The sequence below is a fragment of the Pteropus medius genome, unplaced genomic scaffold, assembly GCF_902729225.1.
Source record: "Pteropus medius unplaced genomic scaffold, Ma_sr-lr_union100, whole genome shotgun sequence".
Taxonomy (NCBI): domain Eukaryota; kingdom Metazoa; phylum Chordata; class Mammalia; order Chiroptera; family Pteropodidae; genus Pteropus; species Pteropus medius.
In genome coordinates, this window is record NW_024346980.1 from 487,011 (window position 1) to 504,003 (window position 16,993).

Consider the following 16,993-nt stretch of genomic DNA (forward strand, 5'->3'; position numbering starts at 1 on the left):
TCTTTCTATTAAAAGGCTTTGTTTGCTGTGAGCTCTCCTTTGACATTTGGGTTCGACCTCCTAGGGGATCAAGCTGTTTTGGGGACCGTGCTAGCCGCTGACTTGATTCTTTTGGAGCTGCTTCATCTGTGCTGGCCGTTGGTCTGGTTTGTCTGGAACCAGACTGCCCCACTGAAACTGTCACTCAGTCATTGGCCAGGGGCGGAGGAGAGACTGCTCCAAGACGTGACCTCTGCTGACCCGCGAGCTGGACCTAGGCCAGAAGGGAGATTGTTCCCTTCAAACGTCCCTGGAGACCAATCATAATCAGTGTTTATTCTGAAACAAACCAGCACCCTTCCCCTGCCTCCTACTATGTGCTGGGTCCAGAGATGTTCTGTTGTTCTGACCCAGTCGAGTATGTGAAGCCGCTATCTGTACCTGAGAGTAGTCACCTACTGGTACGGGTGACTACCCCGTCTCGCCCCGAATAATCTGACGCGTGCTGAGCGGAGCGTGGGTCCATTCGTGGCGCAGCCAAGATGCCCTCTGCGTGAACATTTCCCTGGATAAACTTGGCCCTTTAGCAGACGGAAGTGGCAGCAGCTTCCTTCTGTCCCCCCCTGCCCTCAGCTTCCGGAGGTAGGTTTTCAGTCTTGGGGCTACCCCAGTTGTCGCGCAGTAACAGCGGGCTCTGGGGAAGCAGGCTGTCTCTACCAGAACTCGCCCCACCCTTCTGTGACCGGGCTGTCCTGGAGGAGACTGGCTGCTACCAGCCCACAGTTGCTTGAGCCGTTTTAGGCTGTGTGGGCCCTGGTGCTAGGGAAAAGCCTCGGGAAAATGGGGTTTCCGGTGTCAGTATTCTCGGGGTGTCCCTCCGACAGGGAGCCTGGCCGAATTTTGGTTTAAAAACCGCGGTCTCGCGTGCGTTTTCCACTAAACGGACCGATATGACCAAAAGTAATTTAGACCGTTAATGGCCATTATGGAGCCTTTGAGAGTCCCAGATTTTCCTTGAAACCGAATTGGACGATCATAGCTCTGAAACTGCTGAAGCTAAACCGAGCGCCTATTTCCAGTGGGCTCTCGAGGCGTCCGAACATGACCGGGGATCTGAAGTTGCCTGTTTGCGAGATAAAGTCTGAGAACTCCCCGAGGCTCACGACGTCCAAAGGAGAAGCCCGCCTCGGAAGCCCTGTGCTCCTGTAGCTGCTGCCCGCCGCCTCCCCCAACCCCTTGTCCTCGGCTCTGGTCCGGAGCTGTCTTGCTTCGACTCCAGTGTCCTTGCGTCCATCCCAGCTCCACCTCGGGTGGCCCCTGCCCTCGAACCTTCTGTCATGCCCACCTTGGAACCTACCAGTACCTGTCACTTCAGAGCAAAGCCCTCGGAACATCCTGTCAGACCTTGAGTTTCATGCGTTCCCTGGACTAAAGCTTGTGAGCCACAGTTCGAGCATTCCCTAAGGCGATGGAGGGGCCTCGCAGATTCACTGAGAATGTGACACAGGATTCAGACCGACCCGCCTGGGTTTCCCGCTTCCTGTCAGCTCGTTCTTATGCTGGTCGTAAAGGCAGTCCTGGTGTGGAATGAGGCATGCTAGCCGGGAACACCCCAAAAGGGATTTGGTAAAAACAAACCTGGTTTTTGGCAAAGTGCTAGAAAACCTGGAGCTCTCTCGGCAAAGTCTGCTGATTACAACAAAATTCAGACTCGCTCATAAAAATCTGATGAGTCTGCCCATGGTTCTTACGGAAAATTCTGGCCTTCCCTCAGATGTTGGCTCCGCTCACGTAGCCTTCACCCGTGTTGGTTAAAGGCTGAACTGAGACCTTTCCAGAAAAGGACTGGGGTGAAATGGAAATTCCCCTGCCCCCTAAATTTGGTCCGTTTGGCAAATGAGCCTGCTCATACCCTAGATGAGCCATCTAGCAGTAGGACCGCTGAGATCATAAGCTACAGATCTCCATGTCCTCTTTACTCTTTGTTGTTCTGCCTTGTGAACTCCAGCCACCTCCCTGACCTCCCAGACTCATCCCCTCAAGTCAGGGAGCCCCTGGGCTCTGCCTGAGCCCCATCCTTGCTCCGCATCCTGCAAACTCCAGGAAATAAGCTGGAGCAGTCATTTCCCCGTACTGGAAACAGGTGAATTGTTTCTGCAGACTGGGCTGGGGAAAATGGCCTCACTATATGGATAGAAAATTGGATCCCTACCTCACGCCATACACAAAGGCTAGATTAAAGACATAACTATGAAAGGTAAAATCATAAAGCCAAGAAAAAACATAGGAAAATATTTTTATGTTCTTTGGGTGTGTAGGGATCACTTAAAACCAAGATGATGCAAATGATGTAGAAAAAAATAATAGGTCCGATGTCATCAAAATTAATGACTTCTTTTTAACAAAGGATACTAGTGACAACATTAACGGCACAGGAGAAAATATTTGCAGCATCTAAGACAGCGAAGGGCACGCGTCTAGAGCTGTGGTGCTCTACACAGCAGCCACTAAGCACATGTGGCTGCTTAACCTTAATATTTCAAATGTAGTTTCTCAGTTACATCAGCCACATTTCAGGTCCCCTGGACCCACAACAACTGGTGTCTACCGTGGAGGGCACTGCGTTTGCCAAAAGATTGCGCTGCTGTCTTAACCCCCGCACCCGGTGAGTGAATATGACTTTATTTGGAAATAGGAGACTTTACAGATGTAATCGAATTAGACGAAGTCATGCTGGATTGGAGTGAGAGGTGTCTTTATAGGAGAGAGGGGGATGATGAGACACAAAGGAGACCGTCAGAGATTTCTGGCAGCACCAGAAGCTGGACAGTGGCCTGAAACAGAATGTCCCTCAGAGCCTGCGGAAGGAAGCACCCTGCCGACTGCGAGAGAACATGTTTCTGTGGTTGTAAGCCCCTTAGTTGGTGACGATTTGTTACAGCAGCCCCAGGAAACTACTACAGCATAGATAAAGGACATTTCCATAATTCCAGAAAATCCTACTGGACAGTGCTGATCTAGAGTATCCACGGAACTCCTGGAAGTTAAGGGGGAAAAGGCAAAGCGATGGGAAATATACAGAACACGAATAAGCAGTTTGTACACAGGGAAAATTAAAGTGGCCGGTAGGACTAGTAAGTGACGCAATACCCCTCTGTAATCGGAAGAAAGCAAACCCACATAAAACGGTTTCTGCTACACAGGCCACAGGCTGACGAGCGCGAGAGGACCGAGTGGTATGGTGTTCACGAGGAGACGAAGGTAGTAAAGCCACCTGCCCCGCTGGTAGCAGTGCCAGCTGCTTCAGTCACGCAGGACACACTGACGACATCGGTGGAATTCAGTGCACACACCCGAGACCCATCCATCTCTCCCCGAGAGAAGTTGTCACACAGGTCCCTAAGGGGATGATTGAGGGTCTCCCCGGAACACTGTGATAATGTCACAGCTTCCAGCATTGTTCCTGGGGTGAGGACAGTGAGTATGGAGGAGGGGCACACTAGAAATCGTGTGCAACGGGCAGAAAAGATTAAACGTTAGTGCACACGCAACACGGATAAATCCCAAAGACACGGCATCCAGCAAAAGTAAAAAACGGATCGACAGCCCTTCTCTAAGTGAAGACGCAGAGGGACCCAGGGACACATCAGAGGGCTGCCGGCGAGGGGGAAGGGAACGGCGCAGGAAGACGTGGCCGGACTGGAATCCGAGTCAAGCAGGACAGGGACACTGGACAAAGGGAGGAGGCCGTCCAGACACCGAGGCCGTGTGTGTGGTAATGCTTCGTGACAGCAGCAGAGCTGGGAGGTCAGGGGGCCACCCGCCCAGCGCACCCGCCCGAGGGCCTAGGGAAATCATCTGCGTTTTGTGACCAACAGAGCAGAATAGCGGTCAAACCCCTCAGATTTAGCGTCGGACAGAAAGAGAATAAGAAGCACAGGGACATCCCTACAGATGAAGAAGTCGCGCCAGAAAGACATGCCCAGAAAACAGACAGATTTTGCCGGACATTTCATCACAAGTTAAACGGAGTTAGGAAAATAGTAAAAGTTATTGAAAACCAACCTGCCTCAGAGATGGGGGGAGTTCTCTGAGGTCACCGGGAAAGTGAGGACTTAAAAATACTGCTGACAACGTAGAGATAAAGGGAGACTTCTAAAGGGAGACTCGAGTGGGAGGGAACCCGGGACCAGATGACACATGACGGGGGAGGTGGACGTGGCGCACTGGAACGGGGCCACCACGTCCCCGCTGCCAGCGCTCACTGAGATTGCGCGCCTGGTCCCCAGAGAGATGTGGAGAGGCCCTGGGTGTCACAGGACTCGCTCTAGACTCAGGCCAAAGTTGTCAAATCACTGGCCCGCAGGCCAGTGTCCCCAGCTGTCCCTGAAGACGAAATCCCACAGCCCCGATCTCTACTCTTAAGACCAGCAGGGAAATGCCAGCCCCATCCCCCACCCCTTGCTGAGAAACTTTCCCTCCATTCGCTCTTGATCCTGCCTGCTGTACTGTGTCCCCCTCCCCCCGGCCCCCACTCAGCAGCCCCTGGGGTAGAGGGGTCTTCAGGGCCAGCGATGAAGCCGGCTTCTCCTCTGAGGCCTGAATGGCCCCCAGTGTGCCCAGAGCAGGCCCATCCTAGTGGACTGTGGGACCGCTGCGGGAGTGGGGGGTACCTTTTGCCTTCCGGTATCATTACTGGGACCCCAGGGCTGGCCACATGGGGCGCTCCGCAGGTGTTCACAGAGCGGCTTTGGCTCATGCTGGTGGCAAGTGGGGAGCATGTGCTGTGAGCCAGGTTTGGGGATGAGCAGTAGTGAACAGAAGCCATGGTGGGTGTTTCGAGCAGGGCCATGTGTCTGGAGCTCGAGCAGGTCAGGTGGGGGATGCAGTCCTGGGGTGCCGGCCTGGGCAGTAGCAGGATGGCGACGGCTGACCCGCCTCGCTGGCTGTGCTCACACCAGCGGCCTGCGCGTGACATGCTACTGCCGTTGGCACCTCAAGGGAGGAAACCGAGGCCGTGTGGCTCCTGAGGGCAGAGCCAGGGCGACGGCCAAGAAAGCCTCCTCTCAGGATCGGAGCACTTACCTCTGGTCCCTATCAGAAGATTACAAGCTGAAGCATCTTCAGGCACCATGAGAACGGCGAAGCCTCAAGCACAAAGGAGGCATCTGGACCCACCTCCAGGGCACAGGGAAGCCCGCGGATGTCACAGATGTCACAGGAGAGGAGAGATGTCACCACCAGCGCAGTCAGGATGGGCGTGGCCACAAGGAGAGCAGAGGCCACGTCAGAGAGGACAGAAAAGGACAGGGAGGCTCCTCTGGGAGGTGGGGATGCTGGACAAGGTGGCCTCAGGATCAGGAGGGGCTGGGGGGAGAAACCTGAGTGTCCCTGCACCCCTGGAAGGATGGTGGGGCCACCTGGGAGAGGAATTTTGTGGGGATAACTGTGAGCTCACAGCAGAGTGAGCCTCCCAGGCCAGGCCTAAGGGCTGGATGGTGCGGCGCAGGGCCGCTGGACCCGGGCCTCCAAGAAGCCCCTGGAACAGAGCCTTGAACAGGCATCTCCGGAAGAGGCTGGGCGTCAGTGCTGACTGTGTCCCTGTGGGCTAAGAGGACGGGCCCGTGGTTCTAGCCCATAACCGAGGCCCCAAATCAGGTGGAGGGCAGGGCGGGAGAGGAGCGCAGGCCTCAGGGAACCTCGAGATGGCTCCGGCAGGGTCACATGACCCCAGCTCTAGTACCCAATTGCACCCTGGAGCCAATGGACAGATGCCAGGGAGCCGCACACAGGGGCCGCCAGGGGTCCCCGCTTGCACCCTGTGGGAGACATCTGAGTGCCCTTCATAGGTGGCCCGGGATGGCAGCAAGGCAAAGGGTCCCCAGGGACCCAGACTCCCCAGCACCCTGCCCACTCTCGCCCCAGCCATGTAGCTGCAGGGCTGCACCCCTTCCCCCCGCCCAAGGATGAGTCACTCCAGAGCCTTCCCCCCACCCCCTCCGCTGTGTTTGCTCCTCAGGGTCACAGCAGACTCCCGGATCTCAAGGACAGCCAAGGTGGGGGAAGGCCCTCTGGGAGGGTGGGTGGTGACCTAGGGCAGGTCACACACAGGAGCCCTAGAGTTACCCTCTGTCCCCCTACCCAGCTCTAGCATTGCATGGGGGCTCATGCCGGGGAGGGGGCTCTTCCCGAAGCCACCTAATTGGTGCTTGTCACCGCTCAAGTGGGCCACCCACAAGACGGGGCTATTTCCAACTGCAGCAGGTGCCACCCACCACCCCCGCCCAACACCGCAGGCCCAGAAGATGCTTTCCCAAGGTCTAGGGGTGGGCGGCCCAGCAGAGTGGAACATCCTGCCTCCCCCTCTGCCGGGAATGGCAAGGGCAGGGCGCCTGTGCGCCGGCCCGGGGCTGGCCCACCTGACCGGGCCAAGGGCCCGAGCCCAGCCAGCGCGCTGAGGCTCGAGGAGCTGGGGGAGCTGGGAGAAAGGGGCCCAGCCCTTCCCCCTCAGCCTGCACCCCGCTCCCACCTCCCAAATAAGCACAGGAGACGGTGGTCGTGGTCTAAGAACAATGGACATTCAGACGCAGGTGCCCGGCTCATGCCTGACCCACGCTGCGCCAGGGGGAGCAGAGCAGACAGGGGTGGGGAGTGGGCGCTGCAGGGGCCCCCGTCAGGGCCTGGGGGTGCTGGCCGCCGCTGGGGGTGGGGGGTTAGCCACAGTGACTCCAGAAATGCCAGGTCCTGGGTGGTCAGTCAGGGGCTCGTGGGGACCAGGCTGGCCACACCCTCTCGGCACCCAGCATTGCCAGGCGGTCAGCACAGGAAGCAAGCTTGGCCAGGGTGCCTAGGTCTGCCAGGGACGGGCAAGGCCAGCCTTCAGTCCACAGCGGGTGAGTGGGCAGCGGCGCTGCGGGCAGATTCTGGGCTCCTGGTCCCCAGCACAGGGGGGGCTGGGTGGTGCTGTCCATTGTGCTGTGGCTGAGGCTCGGGATGGAGACCACAGTGGAAGGTGCAGCTCGGCAAGGCCGACACCTGATCTGCCCTGGGATCCAACGCTGCCCTTTCGGACCAGGCCCCCTCTTCCCAGCCACTCGCCCCCGCTCGCCACAAACAGTCTTCCTCAGAGGCAGCACTTGAGGACACCCAGCCCTGGAGAACTGCCAGCTTCTCTCAAGGTCAGAGGACACTCACCCCCGGAGCAGCTGGACAGCAGGCCCCGCTTGCTGAGCTGCAAGTGGCTCCTAGCTTGTCAGACACCCACGTAGGGACACACCACAGGACACTGCTTACCGACTCTCCTGCAAAGCTTGAAGTAGGGGGGGGTCCCAGGGAGAATCTGGCCAAAAGCACACACAGCCGGCCAGTCTCAGCGTCACAGACCCCCTTGGACAGCACAGGACAGGTGGTTGGCACGGCAGTGGGCCCGAGATACTAAGGCACGAAGCTAACCTAAGCCCACTGGGGTGGGGCGGAGACAGGACAAGCTCCAGGGGGCCTCCCGCCGGCAAAGCGCAGTGACAGAGCGATGACGACAGCCTGGTTTTTCCAACTCGGCACAGGCTGGAGGTGAAGAGTGACGACACGGGGTGCCAATGGCTCTTGCGAGAAGGGGCTCTATGTCCTGGCGGCCCCTATAACGGCCTCTGGGGTGCAGGAAGAACCCTGGATGCCGCTGGCACCTCTGTCCAGGGCCAAGGGCCAGTCCCGAGCTGGATTCCGGGAGGCGGATGCCCTGCTGGGAAGGTGGTGCGACGAATCCAAGGCCCTGGCGCGGCTGCCGGTGCCCGATCCATCCCGTGCCGGCCCTGCGTGGAGATCCGAAGGAGGGCGCAGGAATGAGAAGCGGCGTGGCCGGAGGGCCCTGGAGCCTCCCGCGCGTGTGTCGCAGACAGAGCCCCGGCGGGCGGCCGTCTGGAGCTTCAGGGCTGCCTGCGGAGGCCGGGGCGCCCGAAGGCCGGGTGCATGAGGTTCTCGGTGATGTAGGCCACGAGCAGGCAGATGACCACGAGCATGACGCAGATGGAGCCGCCCACCGCCGTCATGGCCACCACGATCTCCCGCATGCCCGCAGGCTCGGCGGCGAACTCCACGCACTCCGTGGGCCCGGGGGACTCTAGGGCGGCGGCGGCGGGCTCGGCGCGCAGCGGCAGCAGCTGCAGGCACAGCCGGTAGCGCACGCCGTCGTGCACGTCGGGCAGCAAGTAGTCGCGGCAGGAGGCGCCGAGCAGCACGCGCTCGCACGGGAAGCGCGTGTAGGCGCCGCGCCACGAGCAGTTGAGCGCGAAGGCGCGCACGCGGCGCGCCTCGGCCGGCGGCAGGCGCCACTGCAGCAGCACGCTGCGGTTGCGCAGGACGCTGGCGCGCAGCAAGTGGCCAGCCGAGGCGTGCACCGCGCAGCCGGGCGCCTGGCAGCGGAAGCCGCGCGCGGGGCTGCGGAAGCACAGGCGCCCGCCGCCCGCCTCGGGGCCCTCAGGCAGCACCTTGTAGGGGCACCAGGGCGCGTCGGCCGCCGGCTCCCAGCCCGGCGGCGTCGGGGCAGCCGCGGCGCAGGGCGGCGGCGCGCAGGCGGCCAGGAGCAGCAGCAGCGGCGGGGCGCGCATCCTGCGGCTGGGCCGGGCGCAGGGGCGCAGGGGCGCGGGCGGAGGGTCACGCGGGACGCGCCGCCGCCGCTCCCCGCGCTCGCCCGGCGCGCCGCGCCCTCCGCCGCCGCCGCCCGCTCCGACCCGCCCCCGCGCCCCGTGCGCGCTCGGACCCGGCGCGGCGGCGGAGGCGGGGCCGCCCCACGCCCCGCCCCCCTTAACCCTCGCCAGGCCGCGGCCCGCGGGCCCCGGGAGAGCGGGTCTCGGAGGAGAGGAGGCGCGGGGCGGTGGACGCGAGCCCCGGGGGCGACCATGGCGGTGGCGGCGCCCCTGGCTGCCGGCCGCGCGGATGGGTTGGGGGCGGGCACCGCGCGGGTCCACCCGCCCTCCGCTTATCGCCGTGCGAGCGCACTGGGATCCTCGCCCCGCCAGGCTTTCCGAAGCTTTACGTGGGCTGTGGTCTTCGGTCGCGGCCCCCGAGGGCACTGCCTCCGAGGGCACCGCCACTGCCCTCGGCCATGCCAGTCGGGGACGCTGTGCCTCTGGATGGGGTGGGGAGGCAGCGGCCTGCAGCGCGCAGGACCCCGGGTCAAGCTGCTCCATCCCAGACTGGCGGTGGGGACCCACAGTAAGGTTCCCACCTGCCGGGACAGGGGAGGGGGCCAGGACGGAGACTTGCCTTCGCCCTCATGGATTATGCTCCGTTGGAGGTGGACAGCCCTAGGGGGCGCCACGAGGCTTCCTTGGGTGAAAACTTTTTTCGCTTCACACAAAAGAGGCAGCTGCGAGGCAGACTAGGCTCTGCTTGGATTCAACCCTGGGGTCGCCCTCCCGATGGGCCGGGAAGGGGTCAGAGCCTGACCAAGGGAGCAGCCCCCAGGAAGGAAGACACACACCTTCTACTCTTAACTTCAGGACGGGCCTGAAGACGCTGGCCCCTCAATCCCTTCCCTGCCTACTCCTCCAGGCACTCAGGGGCCAGAGGACACCTGGCGGGCCCGCCTGTCCTGACTGGACATGAAGCAGGCCACCCCCGGTTCTGGGACCACGCTGTGCCCTGGTGGGGGGAGTCCCTGGCAACTGCGCTGTGGGCCTTTGGCTCCTATGGCAGCTTCCAGGTGCTGTACTCACCTGGGGGCAGGGGAGGAGGGCTAGACCGCTACAATCACTGAGTTCTGGGGCCCCAGCCTCTGGACGGCCATGGCCCCGCTCCCCCGCCCTCAGCCTCACTAAGTCCTCCTCAGCTGAAAAATGCCTGGTCAGCATCAGATCCCAAGGCCTCTACTAGAGCTGGGAGCTAAGGGTTAGACACGAGCCCTGGCCAGCAACCCTCCTTACCTGGCCTGGAGGGCCCCCACCCCAGCTACACGCCTCACACCTGCCTAGGCCTAAAGGTTTGGGGATGGGCCCTGTCTGGCCACACCCTGGCTCCGCCCTTCCCTCACGCAGAGAAGGCCCTCCTCCAGGAAAGCAGGAAGGGATGGAGATATAGGGACCCCCAAGTCCCCACCCTGAATCCTCCAGAGCACAGGCCAACTTGCTCACGTTGGTCCCAGTGGAAGCCTGAGGCAACTGTGGCTGCTCTGCCCGAGGGGTAGGGGCCAGGGCTGGGCAGAGCAGTGGCCCAGCCCCGTGACAGTGCTGGGGGAGGGCCCATGCTCTGATCACCCCAGTCTCCACTACCGTGGCATCTCTGGGCCTGAGGGCAGCTGGTGCCCATCTGCCAGCCAGTGGAAAATCTCCTCCTGAGGCCTCCCGCGGAGTCTGGAGTGGCGTGCCCTGTGCTGCTGGCCCACGGAACCGCCTGCGAGGCTGAGGGCTCCGCGGCCCGCCCTGGGCTCGTCCTCTGTCTGGGGCATCTTGCCTACCTTCAGTGGGGGCAGCTGTGCCCCAGACATCCCTGGACAGCAGGACGGGGGAGCAGAAACCCCACTTCCCACCTGAGGATTCTGGGCCCATGAAGCAAAGGAACCGTCCCCAGAGACCATGAGAGGGACCCCCCCCCCCACCCTTCACTCCACAGCGCCACCACACCCACCTCTGCAGCTACGGACGCCCTGCCACATCTCGCGGAGGCCCAGTCCCAGGGCTCAGCCATCTAGGGGCAAAGGGGTCCCCTCGGCCACCAGGCACAGCCTGTGAGGGAGGACTCCGCCCAGTCCCCTGGCCCCACAGACCGTCCATCCCTGCTCCCGTGCCACATGGGGTTGCCGCCATTTCTGCTCAGTACGGGCAAGCGGCAGTGGTCACACAGGCAGTATCTTTTTCAATGTTTTCGCTTAGTCTAGACCCTTTTTCACTTAAAGAATGTTTTTTAAAAGACTTTATATCACAATCATAAATAGAAGGTGCCAGAAAAATAAGTATCAGACTGTCTTGGCTTCTGCTCGGAGGCACCAGACTGACTATAAATACGGCGTCCCTGGAAGCCTCTGTGGCCTGCGTCCCCTCTGCACCCCCTGCCGGTCCCTTTGCTCCAGCCCTATCATCACCCGGGCCTGTCCCAGAGCCCGCGGGCCACTGCCACCCACAGGACCCCTTTAGTCCCCACTCATACCCAGGAAGGGGGTGTGCACGTGCAGCCACCCAGGCCAGGCCCCGGGCCGCTGCCCTGTCCGAGCTCCTGCCCAGCGTGGGGGCCCAGCAGGGGCAGGCTGGACCAGCCTGACAACGGCGACTTCTGGGGAACCCAGCCAGGGATGGGCTTCCAGACAAGGTGCCTGGGGCCTCTTGGCAGTTGGCTGGGCCCCTGAGCACGGAGGGCCACGGGGACCTGGTGACTGCTACTCAGGTCCTGTGAGGAGGAGGGGCGCCCGGGGCAGCAGCTGCCCCACAGCACGGCCCCGCCCCTCAGGGCTCCCGGGCTCCCGTCCTCGCCTCTGCATCTTCCTCCCCTGCAGTGCTTCCCTTCCTTTCTCCTCGCAGACAGCTCGGCCCCAGAGGACCAGGGGAGGACGGGGCTCCTGGCGGGCGAGGGGCCTGGGACCCGGCCTCGGGGGCGCTGCTCCATTCTCACGAGGTCGGGGCCCTGAGGACGGGGCAGGGCCTTCGCCGTGGTGGACAGCAAGGCCGAGTCCTCGGTGGGACAGCCTTTCCCAGTGCTGCCCTGCAGGTGCCTTGGCCACCGCAGGACCCGGTGACGCTGTGGCCAGCGGGCTTCCACGGCAGCCATTGCCGGTGCAAGACGTGAGCCTGAGGGGCGAGGGGCCACAGGCCCCAGTGTGGATGCCGCCGTGCCCCGGGCCTCGCCTGTGCGCCGGGGGCCCGTGTACACTCACCTGTCTCCTCGCATCGTCGGCAGGGAGGAGGCCCGTGCCCAGAGGGTGACAGTCCCAGCTAGGCGGGGGCGTGGGCACTCCAGCCCCAGCTGCTTCCCCACCCCAAGGCACCTGTGGCAGAGTTGTGCAGGGCGTCCGGAAGCCCGTCTCCAGGGCAGGGTGGGAGCAGGCTGGCCCCCCGTCCCTGCCGTCGGGGCCTCTGGTTTCTCCTCTGCAGAGCAAGGCTGGACAGGTCCTGGTGCCTGGGGCCCGTGGCCTGCCCAGCCCTGAGCCCCAGAGGCTGTCAGCCCAGGGCGGTGGCAGCACAGAGCTCTGCGTACCTTTGAGAACAGAGCCCGTGCCCAGGGGTCCCAGGGGGCACAAGAATGGGAGGCTGGCCTGGGACCCCACGGTCCTCCACTGCCTGGTGCAGCCCAGCCAGGACTCGGCAGCACAAGGGGATAGCAATTGGGTCCAAAGGGCCACTCACCCACCAGCTGGGTGAGCGGGCTGATGCCACCTAGAGCAGGGGGGAAACTGAGGCTCAGGCCCCATGAGCTGGGACGTGGAGACGAGTCTGACCAGGGGGCTTGTTGTCCCAAGACCTTGGGGAGGGGACCAGGAGGTGGAAGGACCTGCCGGGCTCTAGAGGGTCCCTCCTGTGGCTCCCAAGCTTCCTAGTGTCCTCCCAGGCATGGTTAGGACAGGCCTCGGCAAGAGGCGGCTTTTGCCTAAAATGCTTTAAATTGAGCAAAAGAGTGTGGTGAGCAGAGATCAGAGTCCGCCCATGCTGTGTCCACAGATCGGCGAGAAGGCACGTGTGCAAAGTGACCACCGGTTCTGTCTGGCTCTGCTGCTCTTCACAGAGACCCCTAGGGAGCCCGCAGTGCCCAAGGACGTAGGAAGGCAGGACGAGGGCTGGGCCTCGCTGGTCAGCAGGGGTTGACTGGTCTATGCAGGGCCAGCTGGTCCTCCTGGGGTCAGGGCGTCAGCCGGCGGCCCTGCTGGCCCCTCCACCGCATCTCAGGCCACTTTGCTGACTTCGGTCTACTCAGAGTCCCCGGGAATGTTCCCTTTAATGTTTCAAACCGTTGCCATTAAAACGTGCAGTGTCCTCACTCCTGCTGCGTCTGTCATTGTGTCCTCTTTTTTGCCCCTAATGAGGAAGCTCCCTCTTCCCCCTCCGCGCAATCAGGTCACACAGAACCCCCGCCTTACGCAGCATCCACAGTGCCGTGGGCCCCTGCGGCTGGCGGACTCGGGAGTCTGTCCCCTTCCGCGCTGGCGCAGTCTGCTTTCCCTTGAACGTGATCGTTAGCGTTTCGCCGGAGATACTTGCAGGTCAGCCCCCGGGGAAAGGGAGCCATCCGCCCTATTCACTCGCGTCCCCGGCCCCTCTGCCGAGTGGCGGGGCGCATGTGTGCGCTGAGTGGTGAACCAGCAAAGTCCCCTCCCGGGTCACTCAGTTAAAGTGTGGGGCCGCGGAGCACGGCGAACCGGGAAAGGGCGCACGATTCCTCCACGACGCGTCTGCGGCCTCCCGAACTGACCCGCGCGGACCGCCTGGCCCGACCTTCTTCCTCCCCTGCTCACCAGGCCGGCCGCCCGGCCACAGCCTCTTACGGTCCAGGGTTCTCTTAGCTGGGCACGCATTTGAAATGACACTTCTATATTTTATACAGATTTTCCATTGTTTCATCCACAAGGTCTTTCAAATGATCTCATCACTTGTCCTTGAAAATGGCACTCTGCTCGCTTAATCGTTGGTTTATGTCATTGTCTGTTTTTTTTTTGTTTTTTTTTTTGCAGGGGCAAAACCTAGCTCACCAATAGGACGTGAGAAAAGTACGTTACGTGAACCCACCTCTCCTCAGTGTGTCGGTCCACAGGCAGGTATGGACACGGCAGATCAGGGAGTGTAATCCACTCCCGGCGTTTAGAGTCGGAGCATACTAGGTGCTGTCCCTGTCACCTTTCTTTAATGACGTGTCTTAGAGATACACGCGGGAGTTAGGGGGCTTCACCTTGTGGATGGACAAGGTTTGCCTTCCGTGTTTTGCTGTCACACACATTGCTGCAAACACTGCCCTCCAGCAGACGCTTTCTGCACGGGCACGAAGGTGCCCTGTCCCGGGTCACGGTATCAGCGTCCTGGGCGTTCAGCTCGCTTCCGGCAGGGGGCGCGCGGCGCGCGGCTGTGGGCAGACGGCGACCGCCACCTGCTGGACATGCGGGGCCCCTTTGTTCCTCTCCCCTATCAGAAATGTCCTGAGGGTTCCTGCCTTTAAAAAAATACGCGAACTTTCCTTTTAAAATCTTTTTTTTCCCCTGTTCTTTTTGTGTCTTGGGCTCATTTCCTATTTTTCTTACCAACTTGTGCTGCCTCAGCCTTTTGTCTCCAAGTTGTAAATAGTTCTCACCGTTTCTGGACTTTGGCTTTGCGGGTCGTGGTTCTGCCAGGTGCGGATGCTTTACCTTCCGTGGTCCAACATGTGGCCCTGGATTCATCATGCCTGGCTTGGGGGTCATTCGCGAAGGCTTCGCAGGGCCTTGAGGCTGAGAAGGGACTGCCCTTCGGTTCCCTCCCTCCATTAGTGGCTTCATTCAGTTTGATTGTGATCAGCTTGGGGCAGGCTCCTGCGCGAGCACACGCTAGGACTCAGCTTCGTTTGTTAACTGGCCCCCTCTGGTGGATTTGTGAGGCCACCTGGACCCCGTGATCCCGTAGCTGTCTGTACTCCACTCTGTCCCACACGGCTGGAATTGCTTGAGTCTGACTGTGCTATGCCATCTGGTAGGGCGAGTACCCCTTCCTCGCTTTTACATTTTGGGTCCCAGAGGCACGTTTTCGAGAAAGGCAGTGAGACTCAGGCCTGACCAGAGGTCCGGCAGGGGTCTGAACTCACCCCGCCCAGGCAGTGTGGTCACGTGTCCGGGGCTGGGCTCTCTCCCACATAGCTGCGTGGCGGCGTGGGCACATCCCTCGGCCACCTTCTCGGTGTCCTCAGTGAAGCGGCACTGACGACACCCCTGGCTCACGGGGATGAGTGAAGGTTACGTGTGACAACACAGCGAAGCGCTCAGAGCCGTGCCCAGTGTGTGCTGAGCCCTGAAAAAATGGTGCTGGCCTTGGTGATTGAACTTGGGACAATCACAGAGCGGGGAGACTGAACAGAGGGGGGTTGACTGGAAACCTGCTCTCCAGGGGGGGCCCCTCCAGCATCTCTCCCCGATTCTGCTTCCAGGAGGACGCCCGCCAGGCCTGACTTTGGGGAGAAACGGCACAGTCCCAGAGGACACGATTCTCCAGCTCGCCCAGGGCGACTCTGCAGAGGTCCAAGGGTGGTGGCGCCCGGCGTCCCCCGAATCCACCTTTCCTTACTGCTCAGTGACGTCACTAGCTCACCTGAGGTCGCCCGTCAAAACCACACATCTCAGCCTTCCTCGTAGCTGCTGGTGCCAAACTCTGGCCCATGGGATATCGGCTGGTGGCGGCGCCTGCCTGCAGGCTGGCACACGAGCCTGGGAGCTGCCACCTGGGGAGCTGCCCGCGGGGGAGGGTAGAGCAGGCAAGGGGAAGGAGCCCCCGGCCCTGGACCGCCTGGACTCAGGACAGGCCCTGCCGTGTTTAAGCCGCTTCTGTTGGGAGGCTGACACTCTCGGTTGAGCTTGACCCTATGTTCTGGTGTCTTAGCTTTGGACAGAGGAAGGACGCCCTCCAGACATTTGAGGTAAGCTTCCAACAGGAAGTGGAGACCAAAGCTGACAGAGGAAGGGGACCTGCGTGAGAGAGTCGGTGCAGGAGACTGGAGAAAGGCTTCTAAAAATCTGTAACTAAAGTGAAATGAGAAAAGAAATTGTGCTTATGAAAGAACGCCTGCTATGAAAGGGATTCGAGAAAAACAAAGACGAGCTCAGAGGGTAAAATACAAGACAGCCCGACGTGACTTCTCACACCGCCGAGCAATTCTCGAACTAACGAGCTTCGCCGACGTCGCGGGACATTCAAGAATAGTTTTAAGGACACCGTGGCTGAAGGAGAATGGCATGTTTATAGTCCATGCTGTAATGTATGTAGTCTATACGCTATTTTCTTTTTATTAAATTTATTGGGCGACATTGGTTAATAAAATTATATAGGTTTCAAGTGCACAATTTGATAATACGTCGTATGTAGATTGCATGGTGTGATCGCCACCCAAAGTTAAATTTCCTTCCGTCACCATATATTTGACCCCCGACACGCTATATTTTGACAAAAAAAAAAAAAAGTAATACAAAGAAGTTCTAGTAAGTAACTTGGAGCAGCATTTGGAAAAAGTACACCTATTTACAGCTATTTTTTAAAAAGATTATGGTTTCGCCTACACGGCCGCAATGTGCCTGTCTAATGAGACACGCCCTACAAACCTGTGGACCGTTTTGGACGTCACGGCCTCCGTCAGTGTTTGCCACGAGGAGGGGTGATTGAGTTACATGCTTATGACATGCCCGCTAAGATTCCCACATTGTCACCAATTTTATGCCCATCTCAACTCCTCCTGCGAGAGGACCGAGTGGCCCACCTGTCCCTTGTGCGATCTCACTTCTGTGGTCCCTTGGTCTTCTGCTTCAGTGCTGTTCCTGTTAGGTCTCGCCCAGCTCCAGCCTCAGCCCTGCAGCTCCATTTTAATTCTGCGACGGTGGCTTCCGCCCCCAGCACGTCCCGCTTTCGTCCCTTCCTTTGAGGAGAAGGAGCAGAGAGGCCACCACCCGAGCTAGAGCCTCGTGAGGGGCTGGGGACGTGCTGCTGTTGCTGCCGGGACCTCCTGCCCTTCGGCGTCCTCGTCCCTCCTGATCTCTGTGCTCCTTTTGGCTCTAAAACTGGTGTGGCCCCTTTGGAGCTCTGTCCTCGCTGACCCCATCGCTGGCCGTTTCTCCTGCTGTGGCGTGACAAGTCGTCTTGCAGCTCGCGGCTCAGTTCGCCTTTTTCGCACTCTCTGTTCGTCACCCTCGTGAGAGAGTAAACCAACAGACAACTGTCAACACGGTGGTTCCATTCTTTCTTTATCCAACTTCTGCTTTTCATGGTTCATTTTTTCAAAACCTTCTCAAGTCCCACATCAGTGCAGAGGCTCCTGCTTCTCACAAAGCGAACGCCGCCGAACCCCGAGTGATGATGGTCTTTTTCTTGGG

General features: G+C 60.3%; 2 protein-coding genes across 2 annotated transcripts; one reads left to right on the top strand and one right to left on the bottom strand.

Annotated features, from left to right (window-relative positions):
• Positions 1–6,535: 6,535 nt before the first annotated feature.
• On the bottom strand, positions 6,536–8,590 carry FNDC10 (fibronectin type III domain containing 10). The gene has a single exon (XM_039876853.1). The coding sequence runs from the start codon at positions 8,580–8,582 to the stop codon at positions 7,902–7,904; it is 681 nt and encodes a 226-aa protein (XP_039732787.1). The 5' UTR covers positions 8,583–8,590; the 3' UTR covers positions 6,536–7,901.
• Positions 8,591–8,873: 283 nt separating this feature from the next.
• Positions 8,874–15,965, top strand: LOC120614128 (uncharacterized). The gene is made up of 7 exons (XM_039876918.1): positions 8,874–8,914; positions 9,529–9,679; positions 11,714–11,884; positions 12,057–12,319; positions 13,014–13,159; positions 13,628–13,711; positions 15,064–15,965. The coding sequence occupies exons 1-7, from the start codon at positions 8,874–8,876 to the stop codon at positions 15,483–15,485; spliced, it is 1,278 nt and encodes a 425-aa protein (XP_039732852.1). The 3' UTR covers positions 15,486–15,965.
• The last annotated feature ends 1,028 nt before the right edge of the window (positions 15,966–16,993 follow it).